The sequence below is a fragment of the Triticum aestivum genome, chromosome 2B (assembly GCF_018294505.1).
Source record: "Triticum aestivum cultivar Chinese Spring chromosome 2B, IWGSC CS RefSeq v2.1, whole genome shotgun sequence".
NCBI lineage: Eukaryota > Viridiplantae > Streptophyta > Magnoliopsida > Poales > Poaceae > Triticum > Triticum aestivum.
Window position 1 is genome coordinate 514,147,230 of NC_057798.1, and position 11,647 is coordinate 514,158,876.

The 11,647-nt window shown below is 42.9% G+C and overlaps 1 protein-coding gene across 2 annotated transcripts; it reads left to right on the plus strand.

The window, feature by feature from the left end:
- The first annotated feature begins 6,383 nt into the window (after positions 1-6,383).
- Positions 6,384-11,286, plus strand: LOC123045751 (phosphatidylinositol/phosphatidylcholine transfer protein SFH3). 2 transcript variants are annotated; one of them, XM_044468925.1, is made up of 15 exons: positions 6,384-6,588; positions 7,393-7,460; positions 7,684-7,966; positions 8,054-8,153; positions 8,262-8,528; positions 8,608-8,685; positions 8,793-8,894; positions 8,993-9,042; positions 9,147-9,240; positions 9,349-9,447; positions 9,557-9,667; positions 10,079-10,184; positions 10,275-10,621; positions 10,753-10,827; positions 11,004-11,286. In XM_044468925.1, exons 2-15 carry the CDS (start codon positions 7,415-7,417, stop codon positions 11,019-11,021), a joined length of 1,776 nt encoding a protein of 591 aa, XP_044324860.1. In that variant the 5' UTR covers positions 6,384-6,588; positions 7,393-7,414; the 3' UTR covers positions 11,022-11,286. The 2 variants fall into 2 exon arrangements, with proteins under 2 accessions (XP_044324860.1, XP_044324861.1); XM_044468926.1 differs by having other exon boundaries at positions 6,399-6,588; positions 7,687-7,966.
- The last annotated feature ends 361 nt before the right edge of the window (positions 11,287-11,647 follow it).

Genomic DNA, 11,647 nt, shown 5'->3' on the forward strand with positions numbered 1-11,647 from the left:
AACCGGAGCTTCTCTTGAGAAGACTCGTGGTTCTCGAGGGGGGACGTGTCACCTTTGTGTTCGAAACGATATACGTTGCCTCCCCCACCCTTATTTTTTTACAGAGGCAGCATAGAACTATATGAGTGTCGTGTTAAAATTTGGAATTATTCCGGGTTCATTTGGACTTTCTTATACATTAATTGAATTTCTAGTCATTTAATATGCATAATTGAAATTTGAACTACAAGCACATGCTCCAATGCACCAAAGTTGGTTGAAAAATCACAAGTGCGTCCTTGCGTGAATTTCTAGGTTGCATGCAAGAAATGAGAATGAAATTCAAACATCTGGGTGTCGTGGCTCGGCCGAAAAGATTGAGAAACTTGGCTTTTTAATTGATGTAAATCCAAAACACGACTAAAGATCACAAAACTTGGCATGGTGTCATGACATGGCACCAGCATGTTGCGGTAAATTTTTCGGCCGAATTGGGACAAGCTTTAGTATAAGCTTCTTGCGAACCGGAGCTTCTCTTAAGAAGGCTCGTGGTTCCGAGAGGAACGTGTCACATCCGTGTGTGAAACGACATACGTACACTGCCTTCTCCCGCCTTAATTTTTTTACACAGGCATGTTAGATCAAATAGAAGTATCGTGCTAAATTTTGGAATTATTCCGGGTTCGTTTGGCCTTTTTTATACACTAATTGAATTTCTGGTCATTTAATGTGCATAATTCAAATTTGAACTACAAGCACATGCTCTAGTGCACCCAAGTTGGTTGAAAAATCACATGTGTGTCCTTAGGTGAATTTCTAGGTCTCATGCATGAAATGGGAATCAAATTGAAACATATGGGCGTCGTGGCTCGGCGGGAAAGATTGAGAAACTTGGTTTTTTAATTCATGTAAATCCAAAACACACCGAAAAATCATGAAACTTCGCATGGTGTCATGACATGGCACCAACATGTTGCGATAAATTTTTTGGCCCAATTAGGACAAGCTTTGGTATAAGCTTCTTGCAAACCAGAGCTTCTCTCAAGAAGACTCGTGGTTCAGAGAGGGAACGTGTCACCTCTGTGTGCGAAACGACATACGTACACTGCCTTCTCCCGCCTTAATTTTTTTACACGGGAAGATTAGACCAAATAGAAGTATCATGCTAAATTTTGGAATTGTTTCGGGTTCATTTGGACTTTTTTATACATTAATTGAATTTCCGGGCATTCAATGTGCATAATTCAAATTTGAACTACAAGCACACATGCTCCAATGCACCAAAGTTGGTTGAAAAATCACATGTGTGTCCTTGGGTGAATTTCTAGGTCCCATGCAAGAAATGGGAATCAAATTAAAACATCTGGGCGTCGTGGCTCAGCCGGAAAGATTGAGAAACTTGGTTTTCAATTCATGTAAACTCGAAACACGCCTGAAAATCATGAAACTTGGCATGGTATCATGACATGGCACCAACATGTTGCGGTAATATTTTTGGCCAAATTGGGACAAGCTTTGGTATAAGCTTCTTGCAAACCGGAGCTTTTTCTCAAGAAGGCTCGTGGTTCCGAGAGGGAACGTGTCACCTCCGTGTGCGAAATGACATACGTACACTGCCTTCTCCCGCCTTAATTTGTTTACACAGGCAGATTAGAACAAATAGAAGTATAGTGCTAAATTTTGGAATTATTCCGGGTTCGTTTGGCCCTTTTTATACATTAATTGAATTTCTGGGGATTTAATGTGCATAATTGAGATTTGAACTACAAGCACATGCTCCAGTGCACCAAAGTTGGTTGAAAAATCACATGTGTGTCCTTGGGTGAATTTCTAGGTCCCATGCAAGGAATGAGAATGAAATTCAAACATCTAGGCATTGTTGCTCGGCCGGAAAGATTGATAAACTTGGTTTTTTAATTCATGTAAATTCGAAACACGCCTGAAAATCATGAAACTTGACATGGTGTCATGACATGGCACCAACATGTTGCGGTAAATTATTTGGACAAATTGGGACAAGCTTTGGTATAAGCTTCTTGCAAACCAGAGCTTCTCTCAAGAAGACTCGTGGTTCAGAGAGGGAACGTGTCACCTCCATGTGCGAAACGACATACATACATTGCCTTCTCCCGCCATAATTTGTTTACACAGGCAGATTAGACCAAATAGAAGTATCATGCTAAATTTTAGAATTATTCCGGGTTCGTTTGACCTTCTTTATACATTAATTGAATTTCTGAGCATTGAATGTGCATAATTGAAAGAACTACAAGCACATGCTCGAGTGCACCAAAGTTGGTTAAAAAATCACATGTGTGTCCTTGGGTGATTTTCTGGGTCCCATGCAAGAAATGAGAATGAAATTTAAACATCTGGGCGTCATGGCTCGGCCGGAAAGATTGAGAAACTTCATTTTTTAATTCCTGTAAATCCAAAACATGCCTGAAAATCATGAAACTTGGCATCGTATCATGACATGGCACCAACATGTTGTGGTAATTTTTTTGTCCGATTTGCGAAGGCGCACACATTAAAAATCAACAAAGTCATTTTGGAACAAGTGTTGTCACGTTACAAACCAGAAACACAACTATTATTGAAATCGTGGGCGTTCTACTTACCAATTACATGCTGCCATGCGTCCCTCTTTTTATTGGCTAGGAGGTGCCGTGCAGGATAGCTATTTGAGTACAGGAGGCGTGCGATCAGACCCCTGCGCATGATCATCGGGGGGAGAGCCCCTTGACCTCTATCCGCCGCGCACCTTCCTCCCAACATCTCCATTAATGGTGCCCGAGCCCCTGTTTCACGGCGTGGGTATGTCTCACTAGACTGAGATTTAAGAGAGAAAAATAAAAATCTGAAAAGAAAGTTTTGCACGGATCTTGATGTAAGATCTGACGGACCTATATAGCATTTACTACGACTTATAGCAAGCATGATGAATATAGGACGATGACAGTGGATAATAATTGTCTTACATATGTAGGAACATAATTAAAAAAACCACATGCAGCAACGCCCGAAATACACAAGGGCAAAAGAAGAAGGAAGACAACGATCTGGCTTGCTGATCTCTACTTTCTTGATGCATTGCTGCACGCTGCATGAACTAGTCTCCACGGCGAGCGGCGATAAGCTCTTTCCTGTCCTCAATATGCTGCTTGAGAGCATCCACGGATTCCTCCACCAGCCTTTTGCGCTTCATGCACAGCACAACATTCTCGTCCATAAGTTTCTCGGCGATAATGCTGGTCCTCTTCAACAAGGCACTGGTCTCCTCCTGCTGCTCCGCGCTTCCGACGATCTTCGCCCTCAGCAGGTCGCGCTCGGCCTGGAGCTTCTCATTACTCTCCCTTAGTTGCCGGATGACGCCAGTAGCCTATTAAAACGAGGCTTCCATGTCGTCATGCAACCTCGCCTAGCCAGAGATCTGATCCATCTGGCTATGGACGATCGCATGCATGCGTCTGTAAGAGTCCTCGCCTGCCCGCGAGACATTTTCCCAAGCCGCCGCGGCGCGGGAGGACATCTCTGCTGCTTCCGCGGCGCGCCCGGACATCTCTGCTGCTTTCGCGGCGCGGCCGCACCAGCCCGCTGCATCGATAGCGCGGCGGGACCTCCGTGCTGCTTCGGCGATGCGGCGGGACCTCTGTGTTGCTAGGACCGTGCGGCGGGACATGTCGGCTGCTTTTGTGGCGAGGCGGGACATCTCTCGTGCTTCCGCTTCCATGCTCGCCTCTCCCTGGTAGCAATCTCTTGACCCAGAACTCATGCTGGCCATGGCAGACGGAAGGGAACGATGATGAATGACTTGTTTGTTTTTTGTGGATGAGGAGTTGAGGAGGAATGTGCAGTCATCTTGGAGTAGTAGTATTTATAACCAAGTACTAATACGCTCCTAAGTGGGAAACCGTTTAGGTTTTGATCGGTGTGAACAGGTTTGCAATTTGAAAGGTGACGGGATGCAGGCTCAAAATTTATTGACGGTTCTATAATTCCTAAGTGCGACACTATTCTTGGACCGCGTAACGTGGGCACGCTTTCTCGGCCGCGTACGTGGCGTTTGGTGCACCGCAATAGGTAATGTCAGCACACGTCTTGTTCCAAGAACTATGCGCGCTCGTTATTACCATCGCTTACGCTTCTTTTAATTAAAATGTGTACTCGTCTAGCGCACACACGTTGATCTATCTAACTGTTTCTATTTGTTGTGGTTAATCGCAAACAGTTCATCGGTGTGAAGTGTATGCCATCAATCGTACACACCTTTGATCTGGCTGGTCGTTTCTGTTTTGTTGCCTAATCACAAACAGTTAATCCTTATGAAATGTATGCCCTCAATCACACAGCTTTATCTAGTTGTCCGTTTCTGTTGTTCCGCCTCATCACAAATAGTTAATCCAATTGAATTGTATGCCGTATATCGCACACGCCTTCATCTGGCTGCCCATTTCTATTCTTCTTCCTCATCGCAAACAGTTCATTGAACTGAACCGTATGTCGTGCATCGCACATGCAACTAAAATCTGAACCGTGTTTGATGCATCCATCATCGCAAATGTTTTTCACCTTTTTGACGGGTTTTTTACACCACCGTTTGCGATTATTGCATCGCATACAATTTCGTCAAAGGGTCTCTGATCGTAGTGTCACGTTAGCAGCATCCTACAGTAGTGGAGAGTCATTGAGCACCGCCAAAGAAGAATGACATGTGTGACTAAAAATCAGTTTAGTTTCATGCCTGGGAGGTCGACGAAGCCATTTTCTTGGTACGACAACTTATGGAGAGATACGGGGAGCAAAAGAAGGACTTGCATATGGTGTTCATTGACTTGGAGAAGGCATATGATAAGATACCGCGGGATGTCATCTGGTGGGCCTTGGAGAAACACAAAGTCACAGCAAAGTACATTACCCTCATCAAGGACATGTACGATAATGTTGTGACAAGTGGTGTCGACACTAATGACTTCCCGATTAAGATAGGACTACATCAGGGGTCAGCTTTGAGCCCTTAATTATCTGTTTTCCTTGGTGATGGATGAGGTCACAAGGGATATACAAGGATATATCCCATGGTGTATGCTCTTTGCGGATGATGTGGTGCTAGTTGATGATACTTACATGGGGGTAAATAGGAAGTTAGAGATATAGAGACAAACCTTGGAATCGAAAGGGTTTAGGCTTAGTAGAACTAAAATCGAGTACACGATATGCGGTTTCAGTACTACTAGGTGTGAGGAGGAGGAGGTTAGCCTTGATGGGCAGGTGCTACCTAAGAAGGACACTTTTCTATATTTGGGGTCAATGATGCAGGAGGATGGGGGTATTGATGAAGATGTGAACCATCGAATCAAAGCCGAATGGATGAAGTGGCGCCAACCTTCTGGCATTCTCTATGAAAAAAGAGTGCCACAAAAGCTAAAAGGCAAGTTCTATAGGACGGCTGTTCGACCCGCAATGTTGTATGGCGCTGAGTGTTGGCCGACTAAAAAGTGACATGTTCAACAATTAGATGTGGCGGAGATGCGTATGTTGAGATAGATGTGTGGCCACACGAGGAAGGATAGAATCCGAAATGATGATATACGAGATAGAGTTGGGGTAGCACCAATTGAAGAGAAGCTTATCCAACACCGTCTGAGATGGTTTGGGCATATTCAGCGCAGGCCTTCAGAAGCTCCAGTGCATAGCGGACGGCTAAAGCGTGCGGAGAATGTCAAAAGAGGTCGGGGTAGACCGAATTTGACATGGAAGGAGTCCGTTAAGAGAGACCTGAAGGATTGGAGTATCACCAAAGAACTAGTTATGGACAGGGATGCGTGGAAGCTTGTAATACATGTGCCAGAGCCATGAGTTGGTCGCGAGATCTTATGGGTTTCACCTCTAGCCTACCCGAACTTGTTTGGGACTAAAGACTTTGTTGTTGTTGTTGTTGTTGTTGTTGTTGTTGTTGTTGTTGTTGTTGTTGTTGTTGTTGTTGTGTTGTTGTTGTTGTTGTTGTTGTTCATGTTTTTTGTACTACCATGGTATTTGAAGAATAGATCGAAAGTTCTTTCTGCGAAAAAAGAAATTTAACTATTATATTTGAAAACTTATATTGATTATGATATTTAAATTAGAACTCTTGTTGCATTTAAATATCTTAGTCATTCAGAATTTGATATGCTATTATTTTGAGTTCGCAGACTTAAAAAAACATTGACAGACTTTAAAAGACAAGGTTTTATCACCGACTCCCACATCATTGTCCGTTTTGTTGGGGTTAATGTTGGACATGCCCTGATTCAGTTGTACCCATGCCCCTCGTTTTTTAGAACGTACTACTACTTCTAATTCTAATTGGAGGACTCCAGAGCGGATAATAATTAAAAAAAAATGATTTGACAGCTTGAGCATGCCCCGTCCTTCGTCAACAGCACCCGTCGCCGGCTTCCTCCTCCTGCCATCGTGCGGCCCTCTCCTAATTGGCGTGCGCTCCTCGCGGCGAGTTCCCGCCACCACCCACCAAAGCCTATTCTTAACGCCCATCCCCTTCCCCTCCATTCCCCCTCTCCATCTCCCTCCCCTCCCATCCCCTCTCCTCCTGCAGCCTCCCGCCCGGAGGTAAGCATGCCCGTGTTCTGTTATCCTTTCGAGCGGAAATCAATTAGGAACTTGTTCTTCTGCTTCGGTTCTTCGTTTCTTTCTATCCCTCTTTGGTATGTGGCGATCAGATTGCATCCGAGTGTTGCCGCAGTTTGTAATATTTGCTAGGTAGTGGTTTCAAGGGTGGAATTGACGATAAATATACCTGCAGTTTGGTCTGGATTTCTGTGCCTTTATTGTTCCTGCGTTTATGCTTCTGATTAGAACCGTCTCGTGCATTGCCGAAAATTTGTGTGCGCATGTCTGTATTTGGGATCACGTCATCTCCTTCCCCACTTTTAATTTTCTTTTCAGACCCCACAAAGAGTTCTGCAAATATCAGGCCAGTTGGTGACTTAAAATCATTTTCATGCATGAATTTTGAAATGTGGGGATTTTTTGTCAGATGAAGGAGCCCGCTGATGGCTCATCCTTATTAGTGTTTGTTTTGATTGGGTCCTTGTAACAGCTAGAGAACACTGTTCACAGGGATGCCTATACCAACCTTAATTATTTTCTCCATTTATTACCATTTTAAAGAGCATGGTGACATTGCCGTTTAAGGAGAAGCAGGGACACGGATTAATTATTATTTTTATCGCACAACACATTCTAGTTTAAATTGGGGAACATTCTAGTTAATGATTTTTGTTTTATATTGACATTGCATCAGGACGCAGAAAATTATTGTTCCGTACTTTTTGTTATGTGTACCGACTAAGCCTCTGTCCTGCAACTATTATTGTGCATAAATATTTAACCAAAGCTATCATATCTGATCAGGTCCAGATAGGGCATACCAGACATGGCAGAAGTCCTGTCAGGACCTCCCGAGCACCATCTAAGCTCTGGTGAGAATACACATCACTGTTATAAGCATTTTCATGTTGAATAAAGTGCAATATTATAACATGATAATAATTTTATCTGTCCTTAGTGTATGTCCTCTTCTTATTTCTTGTGGCATATTAGTTTATGCTTTCTACTCTCAGTCATGGAAAAGCAACATGATTCTTCAAAACCGAATTTATTCTATGAAACTACACAGAATCAACTAATGTATATGACTGCTAGCAGCCTTAGATACACATTATGAAGAGAAGAGGAAATCCAATGTGGAATACTCAGAAGACGAAAAGAAAGCAATGATCGTGTCTCTCAAGAAAAAGGCGATGACCGCCTCACAAAAACTGAGGCATTCCATGAAGAAGGGGAGGAGGAGCAGCAAGGTGATGTCCATTTCAATTGAGGACGAGCGCGACCCTGAGGAGGTGCAGGCTGTGGATGCCTTCCGCCAGCTTCTTGTGCTCGAAGAGCTTCTACCGTCGCAGCACGATGACTACCACATGATGCTTAGGTATTTTATCCGATATAATGGCACATCATGTTATATAACTGCATTTTTTCATTTGGAACAGCATTACTGAATGTTGTGATGGTGTAGGTTTTTGAAGGCACGAAAGTTTGATGTTGAGAAGTCAAAGCAAATGTGGGCTGATATGCTGCAGTGGAGAAAGGAGTTCGGCACAGATACCCTTCTTGAGGTCATTATAGCTACTATTCAGTTTGTGATATTAAAACTTTATTTTGATTAATCCCATTTAGACTGAAAGATAAAATATCTCACATTTTTATCCTAAATCTCTTGTCAGGGTTTCGAATTTGAAGAAGCTGATAAGGTTGCAGAATGCTACCCTCAAGGCTACCATGGAGTGGACAAGGAAGGAAGGCCCGTCTACATTGAACGGCTCGGACAGATCGATGTCAATAAGCTGATGCAGGTTACCACAATGGAACGTTTCGTCAAGAACCATGTCAAGGAGTTTGAGAAGAACTTTGCTGATAAGTTTCCAGCTTGCTCAGTAGCTGCCAAGCGCCACATTGATCAGAGCACTACCATCCTTGATGTGCAAGGAGTCGTATGTATCTAAAAAGTCCATGGATTAGTCCGACTTTTGCAGTTTCGCTATGGCTTATTGAGATGAATCACATTTTCAGGGGATGAAACAATTTAGCAAAGCTGCAAGGGATCTCATCGGTCAGCTTCAGAAGATTGATGGTGATAACTACCCAGAGGTAATCCAAAACGGATGACAGACAATTCATCACGCTTTCATGACTAGTTTGGGCTGGATTTTGTCTAGCAAGTGCTTATTGCGTTGGTTATACATTTCTTGTACCAGACGCTGTGCCGGATGTTCATCATCAATGCAGGCCAAGGGTTCCGACTTCTATGGGGCACAATTAAGAGCTTCCTTGACCCAAAGACCACCGCAAAGATACATGCAAGTTTCTGTCTCTGTTAATTTTGTTCTGTAGCTATGATTCTATTTATTCTTGTGTTCAGTAAAAGGACTGTTTCCTGAACTGTGCATTTCTTTAGGTATTGGGTAACAAGTACCAGAGTAAGCTTCTCGAGGTGATCGATGCCAGGTGAGAAGTAAAGCTTTAATTTTTATTTATGGTTTATCAACATTATTAAACTCATAAGCTACTTATAATAGTACAATAATTGCGCATATATTTCTGTTATCCAGTGAGCTGCCAGAGTTTTTTGGTGGAACCTGCCAGTGCCAAGGTGGCTGCATGACGGCTGACAAAGGACCATGGAAGAATCCTGAAGTCATGAAGGTAAACTCCAATCTGATCCTTTGGCCTCACATGTTATCCTAGAATAGAGCATCAAATTACAAAGGACAAGGAACTAACTTCGTGTTTTTTAAATACTTTGATGTGAAGATGGTTCAAAGTGGTGCCGGGAGGTGTGGAAAGCTCAATCTGGAATCTCTTGATGCCGGGGAGAAAATGATCTGTGCAGATAACACCGTTTACACGAAGGTAGTGAAAACAAGATATTCTTTCACAAAGACATAGTCACATTAACATATTTTTCAATCCATTCGAAAATAGTACTTATGCATCAGATTTTGATTTTTGTAAAATGAAGAAGCAAGATCCTTTGAATGGACAAGATGAATGGAGGAACCCCGCACGTGCCCAAATTGAGCATCCCCAACTGTCGCCTGTTCATGAGGAGCTTCTTCCTGCATTGTTTCCTGTAAGTCATGTTTCTTCACTGATTTGAGAACTATCAGTTATTTTTTAGTGTCAAACCATGCAAATAATAAAGTCCCTCGTCTCTCGTGAATTAAACTAGAAGTATAACTCTCTAGGCTCAGTATTCAAACTTAGGTGGCTGCTCTAGTTCCATCTCTCAAGGAAAATTATATTACTTATTCCTAACAGTTGACTTGTTGCTGATATGTTAGTTACTCCCTCCGCTCCAAAATAGATGACCCAACTTTGTACTAACTTTAGTACAAAGTTGAGTCATCTATTTTGGAACGGAGGGAGTATATAATAGGGAGATTAAGGCACAAACTTGTCCTAGACTTAATACTCGGATAAATTTATCACGTATGATGTACATACTCAAACTTCACTTACAATTGTTATAAAAAAATGTCAGAACCCAGGATCACCATATTCCTGTGATGTTCCAATGGTTGAGAAGGCCATAGATGCCATATGCAAGAGCCATGGGTTAACAGATGATAATCTTGCCCTCACTAAAGGTTAATACCACCTCTCCACCCTGGAAATCTTTTGACACAGCACTGCTACTCCGTGTACCATTCCACTGACATACTGACCCTCTTCACCAGCTGTGGCAAACGCCTCTAATGCATCCAATCCACCAATGATGGGCGGCATCATGGCCCTTGTGATGAGCATTGCGACGATGCTCCGTCTGAGCCGTAACATGCCCAGGAAGGTGATTGGTGCTGCCATAGGAGCCCAAAGCACACCGAAAACTCAGGCGCAGCAGCAATCCAAGATGTTGGCCGAGGCCGAATACACTGTCTCCGCAAAGCGCTTTGCTGATCTTGAGGAGAAGATCATTGCGCTCCTTGCAAAGCAAGCAGAAATGCCGGCGGATAAGGAGGAGCTGCTGAAGGCTGCAACCAGCCGTGTCGCTGCATTGGAAGAGGAACTTGCACGGACCAACAAGGTAACGTCTTTTCCACCTTGGTGAAAAGCAATTTCTTAGTGCACAATACCGAGGCTTCTGTATTGTCATGTTAATTCCATTACCATCATGTGTTACTTCGCCTTAAAACATGCTTTCATGTGTTTATGCAGGCTTTGCAGGAAACTCTTGAGCGGCAACAGGAGATCATGGAATACATTGAAAAGAAAAAGAAGAAGAAAGCCAAGGTAACCAAAAAACGCATGGCAAAACAAAAATGCATCCTTCTTCACTGTAGTTTTGACCATTACTAGCTGACGGAACTTCTCAATTGTGGTCAATCTTTTTATAAAAATGTACGATTTCTCACTAAAAAATTGATATTACTGTGTTGAAGTTAATACTGCCTTTCGGTATTGTGCAGCGCTTGTTTCACTGGTAGATGCGAAGAACGGAATGCGATGTGTCCGCAAGAGGCTTTGGCTTGATGAGAGTGAGCTGGTTTTTTTGTCAGCAAAAAGTGATTCTAAGTGTAACATATAATGTTCTTTTGTTATTTTTCCTGTGTTGCTATAACTCATTGGTCGGAGCTTCTCAACCATGGCATACATTATGCCTTGGCATACATTGTGACCATGTGGATGTGGTGCCAATCCTTTTCTTGTTGCTGTCAATTGTGGATGGAAATACATTATGCATTGACTTTATTTTGCTTGTTCTTAATCTATGTATTGTTCTTTAATTGCTCACCTTTGTGCTTATATCTTTGGTTGGTCTCCCCAAACTAGTGGTTTCTATGCTATTTTGTTTGGACATAAAACGGCATGTGGGACGATATCGAGGAAATGGAAGTGATAGCTTCATCTTTCGCAGCATCTGGGGCAGTATGAGGAACTGAAAGTGTTATGCTAAAGTGTGTACGCGGACTTGATGCCAACAATGGTGCCATAAGTCTGATTCCATTCATTTGCATTCCCTTAGAAAGGCCAGTAGGTTTGCATCTTGCAGCACTTGCGTCAGTGTCAAAATAAAGAGGCTCCGTTCATGAAAGTACAATAGTTGGTTTCT

Excerpts from the sequence above, each read along its gene's own strand:
- LOC123045751 (XM_044468925.1), top strand. The coding sequence starts at position 7,415 with ATGGCAGAAGTCCTGTCAGGACCTCCCGAGCACCATCTAAGCTCTG. Across the intron at positions 8,686-8,792 it reads ATGGTGATAACTACCCAGAG|ACGCTGTGCCGGATGTTCAT; the intron begins GTAATCCAAAAC and ends TTCTTGTACCAG. Across the intron at positions 9,043-9,146 it reads CTCGAGGTGATCGATGCCAG|TGAGCTGCCAGAGTTTTTTG; the intron begins GTGAGAAGTAAA and ends TCTGTTATCCAG.